The sequence below is a fragment of the Topomyia yanbarensis genome, chromosome 2, assembly GCF_030247195.1.
Source record: "Topomyia yanbarensis strain Yona2022 chromosome 2, ASM3024719v1, whole genome shotgun sequence".
NCBI lineage: Eukaryota > Metazoa > Arthropoda > Insecta > Diptera > Culicidae > Topomyia > Topomyia yanbarensis.
In genome coordinates, this window is record NC_080671.1 from 117,970,221 (window position 1) to 117,993,632 (window position 23,412).

General features: G+C 33.9%; 1 protein-coding gene across 1 annotated transcript in view; it reads left to right on the forward strand.

The window, feature by feature from the left end:
- LOC131679301 (fibropellin-1-like) overlaps nt 1–23,412 on the forward strand; it is a 489,726-nt gene that overhangs the window by 351,968 nt on the left and 114,346 nt on the right. Inside the window, exon 3 of the mRNA XM_058960011.1 lies at nt 4,432–5,482. Within this exon, the coding sequence (XP_058815994.1) occupies nt 4,818–5,482 (665 nt within the window). The 5' untranslated portion in view covers nt 4,432–4,817. The remainder of the gene's footprint in view (nt 1–4,431; nt 5,483–23,412) is intronic.

Consider the following 23,412-nt stretch of genomic DNA (forward strand, 5'->3'; position numbering starts at 1 on the left):
GCATACAAGTTTGTCCCGTCCTGTGCGATTGCCATTCAAAATCTTCACTCACTGGAAAAAGCGGTCCTTGAAACAACCAACCAATCACCTAATCGAAACGGTAACAACACCTCCGATCTCAACTATGTAAACCGACATTTAGATGCTGGCAGTCCGTCATAAAGTTTGCTAAAAAATTCTCCAGCACTCGACATCAAGCACCTAACCTCGACAAACAAATCTGCTGTGAAATTATTTTTAAAATGTCTTCAAACTTTAGTGATCTATATCTATATCTATGGTACTCTATATTGATGGGTTCGATTTTCCGCGCCACTTTCGAAGGAAAAATAGAGTATCGTCCTTTTTTTAAAGTCTACATACTTCGACATCTTAATTTACTTTATAATCTAAGTGCAGATAAGTCATAAAGTAAGTCACGAGAAGTGTGCCATTTTCAATTACTCACTCAATCATTGTTCGAAATGCGAACAGAAAAGGAAAGTCAAAGTGGTGTTCAGGGCACAAAACTGAAACTCCGGGCGCCAGAAGAACGCAACGTACCCTTGGTGTTTTCGAACTTAAGGTGTTGTGAACGAACCATGGTCCGATGCAGTTGGAAGACAGCATGTAGATATGACGTATGAACCACGACTTGCAACAGCAAAATATGCGAGGCTGTGGTTAGTTGGGCACGTGGTTAAAGTGGCGGACGACAACTCGGGAAAAAGGTTCCCAAAACGAATCCGACTTGCACTTAAGTAGCCACAGCGAGCAAGGTGGGTTGACTAAGATGAAGGGAACCTGAGGAGTCCTCGTGCTCTGCGAAGCTGGCGACAAACGGCAATGAAAGGAGTGAGCTAGAGACGACATATTGGTACAGCAAAGGGCATGATGGCATTAGACTCATTGGTAAGGTTGATAACAAAAGATTTACAGGGGTTAGTGCCAAGATTTGTCAAAAACTAATTGCAATTGTATGTGTTGGAAATTCCCAAAAGTTTGAAAAGGTTGTTGGAAATAAATAAAACGCCGTACAATGTGTGGGGTATATTTGCCACAATTAGACAGTGTTATTATACACACAAGAAAAAAAAATTAACATCAAATTTACTTTCAATTACAGCAGTGAGAACCCAATTCTTCTGGTTCCTTATTTGTGACACATAAACTGCACTTTTACCTTTAGTCTTCCTTTTGTTAACTTCAAGCCATTACAGAGTTTTTTTTTCCCAAAAACAGTTAAGTTTTAATAAAGGAATTATTTAAAACAATTTCCGTTTGGATTTGCTAAGATCGTTACGTTTGAGGTTCAGGTTCAGATATATATTGTTTTGTTCCGTCAGATGCGTCGTACTTCTGATCGTTAACACTCTTAATCTTCTACAGGCGCCAAAGCAATATGAATTCAAACGTTTCACATGCGCCTAACGTCTATCGCGATTACAGAACAATGATAATCACTAATAAAAATTAAATTATGTTGAGCAGCATATGCCGCTCCCAAAATTTGCCGCTCTGGGCGGCTGCCGCCTTCGCCCCCCCCCTTAGTGCCGCCACTGAAGACATTGTTACATAGACATAACAAATCAGACAATGAATGCAGAGCAAACATTTTCAAAGTGGCTCTCTATTTTTCTCAGAGTAGAAAATTTTACAATAAGTGTTTTAATTATATTGTTTAGGTGTCCGCAAACATGTTTGTGGAATATGTTGTCGTTAATTTTTTACTTGATAATTTTCACGCCTTTTTATTGTTATACTTCTTACAGCTAAAGTTTTATTTCACGGGTGGTTAAACAAATGTTTTGTCTAGAAAATGCGAAAAATGTATTAAATAAATGTTAACTATTTCTACTATTTGTTAAACAATTTCTAAATCAAATGCAGTTTAAATCGTTTTCTTCAGTCGATACTCATTCCGTTTAAGTTGTAAAATTTTGCATACGTTTTCATCATTTTTAGAGCAAACGTAGGATTTTTAAAATATTTCATTTTTTCCCTAGGCGATACGTGGAAATGACAAACTTTTTCGATGAAATTGAAATATATTAAATATTTTACAACTAGACCAGAATGACTATCACATGAAGAAAAAGAATTAAACTGCACTTGTTTAAAATTTGTTTAAAACCTGTTAAATATTTTTTTCCTTATTATCTAGACTTAACATTTGTTTAACCACCCGTGAAGTGCCATGCAATTCGCAATAAAACTTTTGCTGTAAAAAAAATTCGATGAAAATATGTGTAAATTTTCAAGTAACAACAAATATAAAATTTTTATATTTTTTAAAATATTTAATATTTTGGAAAAGCGACAAAATATTTTACGAACATGTTTCCGGATACTTAAACAATTAAAATTAACGCACTACAAAATTTGCCACTTTGTGAAAATGGGGGAGTGGCACTTTTTGCCCTAAGTAATTAAAAAAACTTCAAAAATGTATTACAATCATTTATGGACATTTGTAATTTGAAAAAAAAAAACAATGTTTTTTACCATGCAGATTGTTAATAGTATTGTAAACAACACGAAAAGCCGTTAGTAGTAAAAAAATGAACAGCGGGATTTTAATGCTTGTGAATTTTCGCGGATTTTTACGTCAACCGGAGATACCACATTTGCAGATTTCCCAAAAAAAATGATGGCAACGCTGTGAATAACGATGTTCTAGGTCCTAATAGTTTTCTTATATCTACTGATTGTGCTCCTAGCTTGTCGCTAGCAGCTGAACATATATGACATTTTATGGAATAGTGCATGGAACAAAAATGATTCTAACAACAATACTCTAGATTTTGTGAAATAGTTCCAGTGAAAATTTCATATTGCATGAATTTGAAAATGATTAGGGATATCTTCAAAATATCACAATAACGTACGATAGATCCTAAGTCAAGTACTACGAATCATGAACTAGTTCACAAACCCAGGAATAATATTCCCTGATTTCGTGAAATATTTTACGTGCACGAATCGTCAGTCATGACTATTGTTCCAAGAATCACGAATCAGTTCACGAAGACATGAATAATATTTTATGATTTCGTGAACTATTTCACGACCATGAGTGGAAAGTCGTGGCTATTATACTAGGAATCTTGAACCAGTTCACAAATACGTGACTAACATTGCATAATATTGATTTCGCGAAATGTTTCACGAGCGCGAATGGTAAGTCGGGACTATTATACTAGGAATCATGAACCAGTTCACGAATATATGAATAATATTTGATGCTTTTGTGAAATAATTCTCGAGCTGGGATACTGGATCGTGACTAATATATTAAGAATCTTGAATTAGTTCACGAGAATTGTATGGATTCATGAATCAAATTTCGAGTTTCGTCAAATAGTTTACAAGAAAGTATCCAGACTTTTTTGATTTTGTAAACTAATGTTCCTAAATCTATGAATAACATCATAAATTTACCTTTGGTTTTATGAATAATTTTCCTAAAGTTGTGTACTAGTTCACGTACGGAAAATCGATTCGGTAATGGCATGTCGGAAAACATAACTAAGTTCACAAAACAAAGGCAAACATTTCCACTAATAAAATCATTATGCTGGCGTTACTGAAGGGAAATTGAACATATTTATAAAAGCCATGATTTTTGTTTATTGTCCTGTTTTCAAAACGTAAAAACGTAGTTCTTCAAGAGCTCATGGCACTTTATTCACGATTTTTTCCCGTGCAGTTGGTCTGGGTTCAATCACAGCCGAGCTCGTTGAGAATTATCTGAGGTGAAAAAATCTGTGGTCACACCTTCCTTCAGAAGGGAAGTAAAGCCGTTGATGATGGGTCGATATCTAAACCAGAATTAGTAGAGTCAACTCTCTGGCGTCGGTGTTTGGCCTCGTAGCGAAAGTAATACGGCGGAAAATAACTAGAACATGAAGAAGAAGAAGGTTCATGGTGTCACCTACATGTTCGTGAAAATCCCAATGAGGTGTTTTTTATGTTTATAAAATACATTTTATTATGCAAAGGCTCGGAAATCAACTAAGTAATACTTTTTAGGTGCGCTGATTATACTTTATTTTAATTGAACTAATGCGCTTGAATTATTAACGAATCACAGTAAAGTGTTTTTTTGCATTTGGGAAGTGTTTTGGGTATTCTAGAGCAATCAATTAGCGAGGCAAAATAGTGGGGAGTACACGTTGAAATACAAATAATTTTAAAAGCCTCACCAATTTGATTGCATCTCACCACATCCCTTCAATGCGAACAATTGATCGAACGGTAGCGCGTGCCGTTTATCCAAAACGACAGCCACTCATCGTTGGGAAATAATAACTTGCTGTACCAATTATATGCTGTGATTCGATCAACCGACCACCAACCAGCTGCCCTACAATTTGCTGCAAATTCCAAATATTTAACCAACCGGTACAAATTAAATATTAAATCCTCTATCTTTTTCCGTGTTCGTTGCAGATTCCAAACCACCAATGATTAACAGTGCCGTCATTAAATCATCCATAAACAGCGAAATAAATTAAACATCCACAAGACCGTACCGCGCTACCAGAGAACCAGGCTGCGAAAATATTTCCATTCCGCGTGACTGCCCAACATCGCCAGACAAAACAAACGGCGGGTTGACAGTTGCGGTGTGTTCCATTCCTATCCCGCCGGAGGTGCTGATTGATATTATCGACACTGGCAAATCAAGTTCAATGAGACCGCTGAGGCATCACCGTCGACGAATGACCATCGACAGTCCAATCACCAGCGGATGCACGGAAAACCACCAACCGACGATGAAAGCGGTGGTTAAAAATTAATACTCTGCATGCAGGTGGCACTCGGGAGGTGGTATTATGTTGAGATTGAATCGACCACCACCGGCCACATCCGGACAGCAGTCGATGACAGCCGGTTTTACCGGGTATTTTAGGGCCTACCATCAGCTGTTACTGTTGGTGATCACTGCCGGTTTGAGCTCCGATTTCGTCACCGGTGCTGCTAGTTCCAATGGCATCGACATGGACGATTGGCCTTCCCTTTCCGCATCGTCGCAGCTGTGCGGAGGAACCCTAACCGCTAGCCATGGCACAATTCAGACGCCTAACTTTCCGGAACGTTTCCCGGTTCCGATCAGCTGTACCTGGATCATCGATGCCTCGGCAGTAGTCGGAGCGAACAACTCCATTGTGGTGTATCTTACCCAGCAGTACGTTCTCAGCGGGCTACGGTTCACCGAGTATATGTACTACAGTGAGGACTATAAAGTGCCAAGTATGAATGTTTTTGAATTGAGTGAAGACGATGTGACCAATGTACCGTGGATAAAGTTCAACAGTCCGTACCTGGAGATACGGTTCACCATGGATAACCTGTACGGGACGCATCTGAGGGCGTTGGATCGCTTGCTGGATGTGTACGGGTTTAACATCACCTACGAAGTCGATACCGTCAAATCGTACCAGTGCAATGCGCTGCAGTGCCGCTTCCTGGGTCACTGCTACGCGAAGCAGGATTATTCGTAAGTATTTGCATTGTTTTCTATCCGGGCGTATTTGATTTTATGGTGTAAATTTCGATTGGTGCAACATTCGTCTAACATTGTGCTGTTTGTTTATTCGAAAAAGCAGAAACGATTTGATGCGAAATTCCCCGGAATCAAGTGAAACGTTTTGCAAATTTGTTTTACCAATCAGATACAAGTTTTTCATGCGTTCAATTGTTAGCACATTACTACAGATTTATTACAGCGGATATGTATTGAGCTACATATAAAATTATTACCCTTCTTTCAACATGTAAACAGGCCCTGGCTGTATTTATTTCGAAATTAATTTGCATCAAACTGCATATTGCATTTTTTAGGATTGAAATTCAGCTACTCTTATTTGCGTCTGTATTAGTCGAAGCGTATCAAGCAATGAGAATAAATCACATATGCGTGAAAAAGACGAGCCCGAGTTCACAATTAAACAAATGGGGTAATGTTTGAAAATGCTGTCAACTGGTTGATTGCTTTTCGTCAATTGTTTTTCGATTGGTTTGCCAATTACTCGACTGTCGTATTTCATCAGGCTCCCGTGAGTTCCCAATGGAAATATAACAAAAACACGGCATGTCGTATAGTTTTAGGCATTAAACATCGTTTACTTTACCAGATTGAGAAGATTCGAATACCAGTTCCGAACATTGCATTTATTTGTTAATTCATTAACCACATTTGAACAAGATAAAATTTGTTGTTTTCTAGTATACCTTAAAGTTAGAGCTTCCATCCCGGGAATTTATTTCCCGGGAATCCCGGGATTTTTGGATTTCCCGGGATTTTCGATTCCCGAGAAATTGTGTTTTCTCATTCCCGGGATTCGGGAATCCCGGGAAAAAAGATTTTTAATTTATTCCAAAAGACTTAGGTTCTGCAAATGAAATTCTGTAGGAAATATCTTTACCGGCAAACATTTGGAGTGAGTAGTGAATGCAGATTGTGCTTTTCAACTTATTTGCAGATCAATGGACTATATATCTTTAGGCTCAGTGATATGTTTTCGTGATTTTTTTAGGTATATAGTCCACGCCATACTCAAAACACTGCTAAAGAATGTTGATTTTTTCATTCAAAAAGGGATTATTTTGCCGGCCGTTGTACCGAAGCATTTCCTTACAGTAGCGTTAGTGATGCGCACGATATCTCTGCAACCGATGATTTTTTTCAAAACGTATGTTAAGTTATGCGGCAATCTTTCACCTTCAATAATCTGTATTGATAATTTTTCATTTTTGTTCCTATCGAGAGTTATGGAGGATTTTGTAACAGTGCGCTGTTTCAACGCGCGGCCCACTTTGATGCAGCCCGCGAGAACGTTCATATTGGCAACGTCGCACGTAGCTACATCAGAAAGCGCATCGTGTGGGAAGTGCGCATCGCATGACTAAAAGAAACCATATCTCTCGATTAGCGCAAAAGGGCAAACTTTTCAATACGAATTATCGAAGGTGATTTTTTTTCCGGATATTTTGAGATGCGTTAAATTTTTTTGACTGAAGAGCACAACAAAAATTATAGTTGTTTCATATATTTTTTATTATTATAATTTGACGCTACTAACAATTAACATCTTTAAAAACACTTTTGTTAGTCAAAATACATCTACGTTATATCCAAATTCTTTTTTAGTCTACAACATACTATATGAAAGTGGAAAATCTTATGCCAACAGCATTTTATTTCACGTTTTTATTTTCACCGAGTGATATTACCTTTAAACAACGATGTGTCTTTTGAAAAAATTTACATAAAATCTGTTGTTCGATCGCATCGATGTTGGGGTTGTTTATCAATATTGCTTCTGTTAATTCTGTTGATTGGTGGTTCTCCAAGTTCTGGTACGATATTATTTATTTTTGTCGAATTTCATTTAATCATCAACGATCTTTATTTCAAAATCATCGTTACAGTTTTCCGCATGTACCTGTTGAGTCATCGAATATTCCAGTTCCATTACTTTGGCAAACAATATAAGAAGAAAAATAAAACGTGTACATTTTCCTATATTTCAAACGCGTTATAGAGGAACCCATTACTATAAACACGGGATGTAAATTTGAAAATTTAAGGAGAATTATGTTTTGTTCATGTCCATATTTATTTTCGTTGTATTTTTTGCGCCCATTACGACATATGCTACACATGTGTTTATCACTCCACATGGATGCAATAAAAACAAGATACGACGAACATATTTATGATTTTTTTTTAACGGAATACATCATTCGTGTGATCGACCCATATTTAAAACATAAATCAATCGAATGTTTTTTTGAGCAAATATTGTATATCTTGAGATAATATAGCATTTCATCGAGTTCTCTCTATATGGGGGACTTGGGTGTTGTGCGATCGAAACAAAAACAAACGTCAAAACGTTTTCTCGCTCGCACTGATGCAAATTAAATGAGCGCGTAATTTAACGCACGACCAGATGACGCGTGGCTGAAAAGTCGCTATGTGGATTTAAGAAAAGATTCACAATATACCGTGCTACCTCTTAGACAGAACCAACTGAAAATAAAACGTGGTGAAGTATGTCAATTTGCGAAAAATATGCCAACGCAGATTAAAACATGCCCACTGCTCAACTTTGCTCATCGACTGGCAACAACCGAGCGCACTTGTCCGAGGTATTGAGTGACAGTAAATTAAATAACTCTTGAACAATATAATAACGCTAAAGAGCATGCAAAGTTACTCAGAAAACATCACTTTCAATTATCCATAAAGAAAAGCTTGTCTTTTTGCTTTAATCGCAGAGATGCCAATTTTGAACATGAGATACGCTCCTTCAAAGCGGTGCGCATTAGGACGTTGCGACGTGCGGCGTTGCCAATATGTACGTTCTCGCGGGTTGCATCGAAGGGGGCCGTGCGTTGAAACAACGCACTGTTACAAAATCCTCTATAACTCTCGATAGGAACAAAAATGAAAAATTATCAATACAGATTAATGAAGGTGAAAGATTTTCGCATAATTTGATATAAGTTTTGAAAATTTTTAGCGTGAAGAACACAAGAAAAAATACAATTGAAAATTTTAAATAGATGCAACGTACCGTTATTCACGCAATTATAAAGTAAAGATATTTTTATAAGATAGTGCGAATATCATTCCATAAGTGTGCAAAAATTCATTGAATAATCTTAAGTAGTTTTTGAGATATAAAATTTTCAATTTTATCATGCAATAAAGTTTAAGGGTTAATATCTGAGAGAAAAAAAGGAATTTTAACGAAATATTTATACCACAAGCTAATCACCATAATCCCTATACAATAAATTATATCTCATGAAGATCGGTGATTTTGCGAAAAAATCGAGGATCACTTGACATGGCTTTACTCTAATGGGAATTGCGTTACTTTCATAAAAAATCGATGTGTGTTTGTTTAAAAACTTGGGATGGTTTGTAGCTATATCATGCTTAACGCAAACGCTATTTAAAATAAGGAATGGTTTTAGAAAGTCTGCAGAAATATTTGGAAACGATCAAGCAATCCAGATACTTGCCCTTAACAGGAAATCGATGGTAGTCTTCATCCATCGCTGCACAGTTCGTCCATTATCTGCTTGATTTTGATTCACACTTAATTCGAAATGATGCTAATCCTACTGTGACGGAAATGGATTCCATATGTTTATGTTTATGTTTATTACCTTCACCAACAGGCCCCTTGGCCCCAATGGTGGTTTCTTAAACTAATTACATTTTAAAATTGACAACATTTTCACTTTTATCGCATTCCGCGTCCTGTTGAAGTCAAAGGCCGTCGCCACACTGTTAAAAATTCGTTGGAGTCCGGTAACGGCGCTCCGGCAACCATAGTTGGTTCTCTTGAACGAAACTCGCAGAAGGGAGTTATTGCGTAGAGCTCGAACGCGGGCTTGAAGATCCAGACGTCCGAGGATTGTAGGGCAATCCACTCTGGCAGAGAGTAAGTCCGAGCCGAACAGGGCCCGAGAGCAGTCCCTCCGAATGCTGAGTGTATCGAGGTGTATTAGCTAGCAACGGTTTTCATAACTCGGCAGCTGAAATCTGTTTCGCCATGGGAGATGACGAAGGGCGAAGCGTATGAACCTGCGTTGGACAGCCTCGATTCTGTCAATCCCGTTCTGGTAGTACGGATTCCAAACAGCTGAACAATATTCTTACGTTGAGCGGACCAACGCGCAGTAAAGCGATTTAAGACAATATACGTCCCTAAAGTTTTTCGCTATTCGGAAGATGAACCCAAGCTGTCGTGATGCCTTTTCCACGATGACGTATGTGGTTTGAATGTTAATGCCGAATCCATGATGACTCCGAGATCTTTGATGTGAGAGTGTCTGGGAATGCTCGAGCCGAAGAAATGGTAGTTAAACTGAGTCGGTTGGCGTTTCGGCGTGAACGTAACGATTGAGCATTTGCTCGGATTTAAAACCATTCTGTTTAGATCACACCACGTACTAAAGCTGTTCAGTTCCCTCTGAAGAAGCTCGGCATCGGTTTTATCCCGTATTTGTTGAAAAATTTTCATGTCGTCGGCGAAAGAAAGGCGGGGTCCTTGTAATGTGAAATTGACGTCATTAAAGTAGAGGAGGAATATTACTGGACCGAGATGGCTTCCTTGTGGTATGCCGGATGTAGCGAAGAATGGTGCAGATAGACAGTCCTTAATGCTGATTTGGAGTTGCCTTCCATCGAGGTAGGAACGATACCAGCCCAGAAGTTGTCCATGAATGCCGAGTTTGTCCAGCTGCGCTATTGCGATGGTTGATTTTGTCGAAGGCACCATATATAACATTTTCTCATTTGATCGGAAGTAACTGCACACTACCCTGAACCAGCTCAATCTTTTCATTCAAACTTACCAAAGAAGGTGCTTTGCATTAAATTGATCACATTCCATCGTATCAGAACAACGAATTCCAATTTTGGACAGTAACTCTAGCAGCTGCGTTTAGAATAGGGTTCGTCGCGGTTGCGGTAATTACCGCAACCGCGCGGTATTTACCGCACCCGCACCGCAAAAACTGCGGTGCGGTGAGACACTTTTTCCCGCGGTTGCGGTGCGGGAAATGAGCTTTTACCGCGCGGTATTACCGCAACCGCGCTTCAAAAAATAATTGATAAAGTCTGCAGTCTGCATTAAAAAGTGAATTAAAACTATGACTTTTACCATTTGAGAAGGACGCAATTAGATTTATTTTCTGAACGAATGCTTAGCAATGTCATTATTAGGAACATCTCTCTGTCAGAACGTTGGAGTTTTATTTATTACCCCACAATAGAGAAACATGATAAATATTTAATTGCTCTAATTTCCATCGACTTGACAATGATTTTAAAAGAAATTTGAATATAATCTGTAATCGACCTATCGCTACTTGATTTTTTACATTCTGGTCATTATAATGTGATAAAACATACTGTTACTAAGAATAAAATCTATAAACTGTGTCCAAACTAATTTGGCACCATTATTTTTACGACTTAATTTGAAAACTATTTATTTTATACTTTAAAGAAACGAACCTTAAATACATAAAACGCAAAATCCAATTATTGAAAAACTGTCAAATCCAGTTACAAAATGCATCGCTTCTCCTTATTCCTCTTGGCAATCGTGGAATAATGACTCGTTTTCGATGACATTTTCTCAACTGTGAATTTTGATTAATTTGGAGAACTTAAAGATGAAATAATCATACTAAGACATAAAAACAATCCAAAGAATGTAATTACCATAATCAAACCAACGACATCAAACCAAAACGAATCTGGAGGATTTTTTTTCGCGTGCGTCCATTGTTCGTCCAACTGGGAATATATTCTACCAAATTAACAAATAATATTTTTCAGTTAAGAGTATTTTGTAACTTTTTGAAAGTAAAGCTTTCGAAGTTAGTGTAGGGCATTGCGATTTTTTTGTGTTTCTCGAAGTCTTCCTTCATATTGTGACAAGTGTCAAAGTTAGCCCAGATGCTAAATTTTGCATAGTTTGGACAGTTTTTGCCTTAATTGAGAATTTATCTCGAAACTTTAACGTAGGGGTTAGGTATTTTTACATAGAATCTGTATACAAAGTTTGAAGGAAATCATTTAAGTAGTTTTTGAATGGCAGGTAACACCAAAAATCATGTTTTTCCAGTGACGTTATACGAAAAGCTTCGTTACCTAGTCGTTTGTCGATATATTTTCATGGAAAAATTACATATGTTATTGAAATGATACACTATAATGTACAAAAGTTTTGATCAGTTCGCTTCACGCAAAGTTTAAAAAAATTGAGAATAAGTGTTTTTTTTTCACGCCAAAATCATTACCCCTCTTAATAAAACTTGCAAAGTTGAATATTTTCATAAATGTTCCATTCTGAGGAGTCCGTCAAAGCTAATTTTCGTGTAAATAAGAATAACATTTTACTATATATGGCTAAACAAAACAAATGAAAATTTTTTCAGCACAATTTTTAAAATACCGCATTTACCGCATTACCGCGCGGTGCGGTGCGGTAAATGCAATGCGGTTGCGGTAAGCGGTGCGGTTTTAATATGTTTTTGCGGTTGCGGTGCGGACTATCCATTTACCGCCCACATCCGCACCGCGACGAACCCTAGTTTAGAATATAGTCCCAATCGTAATCGTAATTACCAAAATTTAGGTTATACATATAATCAAGAAAAAGTTGATGTTGCGTAAACTAATTAACGAGTTATCAAATGATTGAATGATGTGTAGGCGACCAAATCGCCATATTCTGACAACTACTTTAGGACAGATATACATGCAATCAAACGGGTTTGAAAACTTTTCAATTTATTCTTTTGTTTTCAAGAAAATCATTCACCTATTTATTTTTCTTCTGTATTCCCGGGATCCCGGGATTTCCCGGGAAATTTATTATTTATTTCCCGAATCCCTGGAAGCTGAAAACCGTCGGGAAATGGAAGCTCTACTTAAAGTATCATACAAATCAGCTAAGGTCAGGACCGTCGAGAGGGGAGGGAGTTTCCAAGCATAGATATAAGTTATTAATAACAAATATATAGTTTTAAAATGTGTCTGTACGGTGTATACCGAAGATAAGAAGTAAATAAAATAAATAAAAAAAGAAAACAAAAAAATAATAAAAATTTATTGGAAATGATAGTTATGGAATTTGCGTTTCGACATCGTCTCATTACCGATACTTAGTGACAGGTACAGGGAATATAGCATAGTGCATTTCTATTCCATTAAAGGGCTACATACGTTCTTATTTAAAAAAAATTGAAAAAAAAAATTATCACTTTATCTTAAAGCACAACTTCTTGAGACCACTTTTCCTAATTTTTTTAGAGATCCGAGAAATAGATCGAAAGTTACAGCACTTCCAAGCGCACTTCGTCTAGCAAGAGCAGTGGTAACTTGAAATTTTAGACTCGACTATCTCAAAATGGAATTTTTTCAACAATGGTTTTTCCGTGATCACGATTGCCAGAAATCACTCAGCCAATTCTCTTCAATTTTTTTCAATTGGTCGTAATTAATTTTGCTCGTACCTTAATAGATTTTTTATGAGTAAATTTATGTTTTGTAGATGAGAATTTTTTAATACAACTTTTTAAGCTAAAAACAGCGATTTATTAGGAAAAACGTTCCCGAATGCAGGAAAAAATTAGTATTTATTCAAATAATCGTCAAGGTACGAGGTATACTCTTATAGTAATGGATTTTTTTCAGTTTTGAGATTTTAGTTGATCTATTGGTCCTCAATCGTGATCACCGCAAACCTCTTAAATAAGAAAGGGTTTCAGGAAAAAAGCCATAACTCCGCCAATTATGAATACGTTTTTATAAACTTATGTTTGTTTATTTCACTGAAAAATATACTACCAGAAAATTTTACGTGGTGTAATTATTGCTTTATGCTTTTACGTATATTCAAACTTTCTTAACATCTTTCTCACGAAATGGTATGTAACCCCTTAATTCTCATCAGCCCAATCGTAATTTGGTTTCTTGCGGGACATCATGCAGGACTAGGGCTTTGCTCAGAAACACAGTTTCGTATTCTAGAGCTAGCGTAAATCCGGCGCAAGCTTAGCACTGTCACTAAGTAAGTGTCGGATTCTGACGAGACGAGGTCGAAACAAAAATTCCATTCCTAATTAAGAAAGAACATGAAAATCCATCAAGTAAACGATTCATAGTAATTTTTCGTGCGCTCTTAAAAAATATTTTAATACGAGAGCCCAAAAGTTTTTTCATATTTAACTAGCTTTCTCAATTAATTTTTTTTTTTCAATTTTTTTGACATTTCGTTTGAGAAAGTTTATATTGTTCATATATCGCGTTTTTTTGTCAACGGCCAATAAGCATACTGTCAAAATTCACTTTAATAAAAAGTTCCAGACAAGCCGTAACTTGTCGAGACAGGATGTTAACGTTTTATGAAAGAGAATAGTTTTCTCTTTCGTGTACTGCTGTGATTTATAATCGGCGATTAATCGTTTTTTCTAGAATTTCCTCTCAAAGTTGATTTTGACAGCATGCTAATTGGTTCTTTTCAAAAAAAATGCGAGATATAATCTAGAGTTTCCATTCATTCCAATTTGTTCGTATTAATTTTGAGGATTTTTTGTTGTTAGTTTTCCATTCCATCCAGATTGTTCAGTCTTTATTTTTTCCATGTATTCTTGTTTTACATTATGTTTTAAATATTTTTCTTCATATTTTCCTTTCAATATATTAACCATTCTTGCTGTTTTCTAATTCGCACATTTTTTTCCCATTTTTTTCGATTCATTTCATCTTGTCATGTTTTTTAATTTTTGCATTTTATCTACCGTTAAATTTGTTTTTCTTTTCATCCATGTGTGCTATTGATTTCATTAAATATATTGAATTCATTTCACAAAATTTTAATCCTTGCAATTATTTTTGTAATAATTTTTCAATATTTTAGTTTTCTCTCGATGCGCACTCTTTCCATGTTTTTCATTATTAGGTCTTTCATTTTTTAGAAAATAATCAATTTTTCTACTTTTTCGATTTAGATTTCTTTTATTTTTTCGTGAACTTTACTACACCATTATAAGTTTTAAAATTTATTATTTTCTTGTGTATGGATTGTTTTTCAATATTTTTCAATTTTTGATATAAAAGAAAAGCTATGCAATCACTCCAAAAATCGATTTTCCAACCGAGTGTCATAACCCATTCGCTTCAGTTTGTCGAGATCGCAAAATGTCTGTGTGTCCTCCTCCTACCTCTCAATCCCCCTTCCCCTTCTCTCACCATCCTTCCCCTCAGACCAACCTCCCTCCTGCATACCCTTCACCCACCCCGTATACTAAAATAAGTTAGATAATTCCCGACGCATCCTCCCCCTCCTAATTGTATCCCTTCCCTTCTCCACCATGAAGTTAACATGAAGACAACATTGAACTCACGCTGATTAAGCTATATAAATATTATATTTTTGTTTCAAGTATGTCAGTGTCAGTGTCGATATGTTGTTTCTCAGGTTCGTGACAGTCGTGCACTTATATATGCTTATCAAGCGTGAAGAATGTAATAGACATTTCCACAATGTTGTATTGAACGTAATGAGGTATTAACACTCCTCCAACCGTGCCAGATTTATTTACACGAACAACCATGCCTCAAAAAAAGTCGGTACGGTATTTTCAAATCGCTGTATCTCAGCAGTCGCTCGATCAATTTGGACAATTTTGGTATCAATGGATTTTTTGGACTCTTTAGATTACTTTGAATCAGTTTAAATTTAAATTTGACCGCAATTGATTTTTTTACGACAAAAAAAGTCGGAGCAAGTACTACAAAATTTTCAATATTTGTGAAGAACTTAAAATCTAGCGCGATGACCTGCGCATATTATTATGTTAAATTCTTTGGATTGGTGTAGGCAACCAATTTCTAACAGATTGTTCATAATTTCTTGTGAAAGGAACTACAATATCTTCACAAAATTGCATACAATACAGAAAATGACAATTTTCGGAAATAATTCAAATTTTATAGCGATGACATGCATATTGTCAAAATGTTCGTATATATGCGAGTGACAATTTTCAAGAGCATTGTTCATAGTTTTTAATTCAATGAACTACAAAATCTTCACAAAATCACGTATTTTACAGAACATTTCTTTATTTTCCATTGTAACTTGAAATTTTCACAATGAATATCGCATTTCATTATATCAAAATGTTTGCATTTATATGTTAGACGTGTTTTCAGAACATTATTCATAGTTTTAAAATCACTGAACTACAATATCTTCACAAAATCACGTATTCTATAGAACATTTCTTTATTTTCCATTGTAACTTGAAATTTTCACAATAAATATCGCATTTTATGATTCTAAAATATTTTCATTTACGAAATAGACAAGTTTTTGGAACATTGATTATAGTTTTAAATTCAATGAACTACAATATCTTCACAAAATCACATATTTTACAGAACATTTCTTTATTTTCTATTGTAACTTGAAATTTTCAAATGAATATCGCATTTTATAATGCTGAAATATTCTCATGTATTCAGCAGACAAGTTTCGAGAACATTGTTTATAGCTTTTCATTCAATGAACTACAATATCTTCACAAAATCACCTATTTTACAGAACACTTGTTTATTTTCCATTGTAACTTTAAATTTGTAAATTTTCGCAATGAATAGTGCATTTTATATTGCCAAAATAGTCTCATGCATTAAGCAGAAAAATTTCGAGAACATTGTTCATAGGTTTTAATTCAATGAACTACAATATCTTCACAAAATCACATATTTTACAGAACATTTCTTTATTTTCTATTGTAACTTGAAGTTTTCACAATGAATATCGCATATTATAATGCCAAAATATTCTCATGTATTCATTAGACAAGTTTCGAGAACATTGTTTATAGTTTTAAATTCAATGAACTACAATATCTTCACAAAATCACCTATTTTACAGAACATTTGTTTATTTTCCATTGCAACTTTAAATTTTCACAATGAATAGCGCATTTCATAATGCCAAAATAGTGTAAATCATGTATTAAGCAGAAAAGTTTCGGGAACATTGTTCATAGGTTTTAATTCAATGAACTACAATATCTTCACAAAATCACGTATTTTACAGAACATTTCTTTATTTTCCATTGTAACTTGAAATTTTGACAATGAATATCGCATTTTATAATGCTAAAATATTCTCATGTATTCAGTAGATATGTTTCGAGAACATTGTTTATAGTTTTTAATTCAATGAACTACAATATCTTCACAAAATCACGTATTTTACGGAATATTTCTTTATTTTTCATTGTAACTTGAAATTTTCACAATGAATATCGCATTTCATTATATCAAAATGTTCGCATTTATGTGTTAGACGTATTTTTAGAACATTAAGCATAGTTTTAAAATCACTGAACTACAATATCTTCAGAAAATCACGTATTTCATAGAACATTTCTTTATTTTCCATTGTAGCTTGAAATTTTCACGATGAATATCGCATTTTATGATGCTAAAATATTCTTATTTACGAAACAGACAAGTTTCCAAAACATTGTTTTTAGTTTTAAATTCAATGAACTACAATATCTTAACAAATTCACGTATTTTACGGAACATTTCTTTATTTTCCATTGTAACTTTAAATTTTCACAATAATTATCTCTTTTTATGATGCTTAAATATTCGTATTTACGAAATAGACAAGTTACGAGAAGATTGTGCATAGGTTCTAATTCAATGAACTACAATATCTTCACAAAATCACGTATTTTACAGAACATTTCATTATTTTGAAAACATTGTAGTTTAAATTAAATAAATTCAATCAACAATGTTCTACAAACTTGGCTAACATATATATATATATATACAAACATTTTGGTGTCGTAGCATTATTCATTGTAAAAATTTCAAGCTACCCACGAAAAAAATGTTCTGTAAAATAGGTGATGTTGTGCAGATTGTGTATTTCATTGAATTCAAATATACGGACAATGTTCCACAAACTTGAGTATCACATAAATTCGAACATTTAGATATAAAAATGTTGCGATATTCATTATATAAATTTTAAGTTACAATGGAGAAAAAAAAGTTCTGTAAAATACGTGATTTTGTGAAGATTGTGTAGTTCATTGAATTTAAAACTAAAAACAATGTTTTGGAAACTTGTCTGTTTCGTAAATAAGAATATTTTAGCCTAAAAAATGCGATATTCATTGTGAAAAATTTTAGGTTACAATAGAAAATAAAGAAATGTTCTCTAGGACACGTGAATGTGAACATTTTTTATAAGAGTTTGCAATATTCCCTGTGAAAATTTAAAGTTACACTGAAAAATAAAGGAAAATTCTGTATAATACGCAAATTTGTGCAGATATTGTAGTTAATTGAATTAAGAACTGAATAATATTCCAGAAACTTGTCCATCACATAAATTCGAACATTTTGATATCATATACATGGCGTAAATTTCAAGTTGCAATGAAAAATAAAGAAATGTTCTGTGAAATACACGATTTTCTGAAGATAATGTAGTTCATTGAAATAAAAACTATTACCAATGTTCTAGAAACTTGTCTACTTCATAAATGCGAATATTTTAGCATCATAAAATTGTAAAAATTTCATGTTACAATGGAAAATAAGGAAATGTTCTGTAAAATACGTGATTTTGTGAAGATTGTGAGGTTCATTGAATTAAAAACTATGAATAATGTTCTAGAAACTTGTCTACTTCATACATGAGAATATTTTAGCATTATACAATGCGATATTCATTGTGAAAGTTTCAAGTTACAATGGAAAATAAAGAAATGTTCTGTAAAATACGTGATTTTGTGAAGATATTGTAGTTCATTGATTTAAAAACTATAAACAATGGTCTCGAAACTTGTCTATTTCGTAAATGCGAATATTTAAGCGTTATAATATGCGATATTCATTGTGAAAATTTCAAGTTACAAATGAAAATATAAAAGGTCCCTTTAAAAATACGTGATTTTCTGAAGATTTTGTAGTTCATTGAATTAAAAACTATAAACAATGTTCTAGAAACTTGTCTATTTCGTAAACGCGAATATTTTAGCATCATAAAATGAGATAATTATTGTAAAAATTTCAAGTTACAATGGAAAATACAGAAATGTTCTGTAAAATACGTGATTTTGTGAAGATATTGTTGTTCATTGAATTTAAAACTATAAACAATGTTCCAAAAACTTGTCTTTCGTAAATGCAAATATTTTGGCATCATAAAATGCGATATTTATTGTGAAAATTTCAAGTTACAATGTAAAATATAGAAATGTTCCGTAAATACGTGATTTTGTGAAGATATTGTAGTTCATTGAATTAAAACGTAGGAACAATCTTCTTGAAACTTGTCTATTTCGTGAATGCAAATATTTTAGCATCATAAAATGCGATATTAATCGTAAAAATTTCAAGCTACAATGGAAAATAAAGAAATGTTCTATGGAATACGTGATTTTGTGAAGCTATTGTAGTTCAGTGATTTCAAAACTATGAATAATGTTCTGAAAACACGTCTAACACATAAATGCGAACATTTTGATATAATGAAATGCGATATTCATTGTGAAAATTTCAAGTTACAATGGAAAATAAAGAAATGTTCCGTAAAATACGTGATTTTGTGAAGATATTGTAGTTCATTGAATTAAAAACTATAAACAATGTTCTCGAAACTTGTCTACTGAATACATGAGAATATTTTAGCATTATAAAATGCGATATTTATTGTGAAAATTTCAAGTTACAATGGAAAATAAAGAAATGTTCTGTAAAATACGTGATTTTGTAAAGGTTTGGTAGTTCATTGAATTAAAAACTATGAACAATGCTCTTGAAAATTGTCACTCGCATATATACGAACATTTTGACAATATGCATGTCATCGCTATAAAATTTGAATTATTTCCGAAAATTGTCATTTTCAGTATTGTATGCAATTTTGTGAAGATATTGTAGTTACTTTCATAAGAAATTATGAACAATCTGCTAGAAATTGGTTGCCTACATCAATTCAAAGAATTTAACATAATAATATGCGTAGGTCATCGCGCTAGATTTTAAGTTCTTCACAAATATTGGAAATTTCCAATTTTTTGTAGTACTTGCTCCGACTTTTTTTGTCGTAAAAAGATCAATTGCGGTCAAATTTAAATTTAAACTGATTCAAAGTAATCTAAAGAGTCCAAAAAATCCATTGATACCAAAATTGTCCAAATTGGTCAAGCGACTGCTGAGATATAGCGATTTGAAAATACCGTACCGACTTTTTTTGAGGCATGGTGGTGGGAGTGTTAAACCATAGTTTAGATACATGAAAAAGGTATAATTACACCACTAGTTGGATTAAAACAGGTTTCTCTTTATTGTTATGTTCCATTACCTTTCCCGAGCAAAGTCCAACATCAAAATTACAGCAAATAGACAACATATTTTGATATCAAGCATCAAATTGAAATCTTATTTTGATATCAGTTTGAACTTTTTCAGATATGACATCATATTTTGATCTCATTTTGATGTGCTTACATTTTTAGAAAAAAATGTTTGTATCTATTTCTTTGACGAACATCAAAATGATTACTTATTTTGTTATCAATGAAATATTTCACCATCTCAATGAGTTTTCAATTTGCTTTCACTGATAGCATGAATAGTTTTCTGTTTGATGCCATAGTGCAATTTTTCTGCTTTCGATTTTGATCTTTTAACCGTTAAAACGACCAAAATGATAGCAACCTGAGCAATCATTCCCTACTACATCACAACATCAAGTTTAGTTCTCAATTTGTTATCAGACTATGCTCGGGTTAGCACTTTAGTTTTAAGCCCATTTAAACAATTTTGAATTTTATGTTTCCCATTTTGTTCATTTTATCATTTAAATATTTTTTCCATCATTTTATCGAGATCTTCGTGTGTTTTGTGAATGTTTTCTGTTTTCCATTGCATCTAATTTTAATTTTGACTTTATATGAATTTAGTTTTATTTTATTTTATTTATTGCTGTATTCCTATTTTTCCCATTTCGTCAAGTATTTCCATTTTTACCTATTTAAACCATTTTGATTTTACTTGTTTTCTATGGTTTCGCTTTTGTCTGTTTTTGGGCTCTTTCCATGTATTCCTGTTTTATATTTTTTTCTTCAATCAATTCCATCCAATTATTTCTATTTATTTCTACTTTTATTATTCCAATGCACTCATTCAATTCTAAATTAGCTTATTTAAAAGCAAAATAATTCGTACGTTTTTTTTATTTTTCAAAGCGAAAAAAATATTTATTGCATGGCCTTCATTATTTCTTCTGTTTTAAAATATATTCAACATTTTTCTCGTTTTCCTGTTTTCATTTTCTCCATCTTTCGTTTTGTTAAAAAAATATGTTTTGAACATTTTGTATTATTGTTATTTATACGTCTAACTCAGTGGATCCATTACGCCCATTTCTTTATTTGTTTACTTCTTTTGCAGCTTTGTTTTTATTTTTTCGTTATGTTCATTTTTCTTCCTTTTGTCGTTTTCCCCTCTTTTCCATATTTACGACATTTTATTTTTCATTTTGGCGTTCACCCGTTTTAAGGAATGCCTTATAAAAGAATTGAACAGAATTCGCTAAAACTTTCAAGATTTTTTTCCGAGGCCCAGAGAGTCGAGTCTTATATACCATTCGACTCAGTTCGACGTTTTGGGGCAATGTCTGTGTGTGTATGTAACGGACAAACTCTCATTCGTGTTTCTCAGCAATGGCTGAACCGATTCTATCCAAACCAATTGCAAATGAATTACCTACCACCCAGACAGAACGTAATTAATTTGTTTTGGATTCTGATGTTTAGTTTCCAAGATATGGATGTTTGAAAGTGTAAAAATGCCTTTTTGGATTTTTTTTAAAATTATCTGTTGAAATTGATAACATAGATAAACATTCTAAATATTTTAGACAGCTTATACGAATACCTTTCGAACGAACTGTAGATTGTTGAAATTAGACTGCTATCAAGAGAGATATTTAACACTGAGTTCGGACGAAATTTTTTCACCATTTCCCATAGCAAGAAATAAGACCAAAAACAGGCCAAAACGAATAGTTTTAGGTCTATAGCATCGTCGAGAAATTTAATGGGTGCAATATGCACTTTCTTTTGATATTATATTTTTGTTGATTAATCCCCCTAGAAGTGAGATATTTTCATACATTTTCTTGGAAGTGATTGTACTGAAATGATGCCCTCGGCGAATATGTAACTCTCACTTTTGCGAATAACTTTACTGAAGACATCAAATATCTATTTTGAATACTTTAAAAGTTATGGCTTGGTGTGTGTGGTTAAAAGGACCTACTTATTGTTCAATATAATAATAATCCACTTAAATAAGCGACATATTATTACGGTAAAAGGAGTTTCGTATATAATTTTTCTATCAATCACAGTTAAAAATAACCACTGAACAATTCTAAATTGTCTAGATGAAACTTGATCGCTTAACGGAGCAAAAATTTTCATTTACATGAACCTTTTGACAGCAAATTTTCTAACTTACAACCCACCTCATACCCTCACAAAGGTGTGAGTTAAACGATTTATCTAGATGATAATTAATATTTTAACTCATGACAAGACCAGTTAACAAAAAAACGGACTGGTTCAATTTGCAGACATAGCTTTTCGTTCAAAAGAACGCAACCAGGTACATTTCGAATATTCCACCAACAACCAGGATCCATCAAGAAAATTTCCATTCCGGGAAAATACTTGATACAATCGGGAGTTAAACCCAATAACTTCCATTTCTGATAATTCTCTGTTAGACTCCTAACGCCTTACCAAGACATCGGTACTACCACCAGCTAAGGTGAGAAGTGACGAGCCTAGTGGCAGTGCAGAGTCCAGTCGAGTTATATCATCCACATCAGACCCCTTTATTGAAAGTTGCCTACCACTAAGCCAAGGTACTCTAGGGATATTCCTTTCCGGAATATCCTGGATTGATCAGGAATTGAACCCGATGCATTGTTATATCAGAAGAAATCACCAAGCACTCAACGAACCAACTCCGTTATTACCACTATCGCAGCAATAACCGAGATTAACTCCATTGTTGAGCAAAGCCAAACAAATCAAATCGTCACTGTTGTGCTATCTTATGACAAGCGCCATTTTGCACATTTCAAGAAAACGATTTTTAAAGTTTCAGATATCATGAAACTTATACACTGGTGGACATAAATATTCGTCATAAGTACGGATGCTGATATCGTGTTAAAAAACTCAAAGGTTTATTTATATATAAAAGTTGTGTTCAAATAAAAAATAGAGCATTATTTTTAGTTCACTTTATTAAAAATTCAAAAGTAAGCTTGTAAACAGAAAAAAATAAGAGAAAAACAAAAATAACTCTAAATTTAGCTGTACAAAAGTATTCGTCAATGTTTAAAACTTTTTTAAAAGTAAACATTGGAGCAATGTGTTACAAAATTAATAGTTTGTGTTCAATCCACTTTGTGCAATGACTGCTTTCAAGTGGTTTGGCATTGAGTGGACCAGTTTTTTGCATACTGAGGGCTTGATCTTCAGCCATTCTCCACGAAGCACTTCCTTCAGCTGCTTTTGTGAGGTTATGTAATGTTCTCGAACGCGCCGGTCTAGCACATCCCACAGGTGCTCTATTGGATTCAGATCCGGTGATTGGGGAGGAGTTTTAAGTTGATGTGGAGTGTTGTATAGAAGCCAAAGTCGTACCATTTCCGCGGTGTGCTTAGGGTCGTTGTCCTGTTGGAAGTAGAAGTCCTTTTCTATGCCCAAAGTTTCAGCACTTTTCTTCATGTTTTCTTTTAAAATCTTCAGATATTGTTCTTTTTT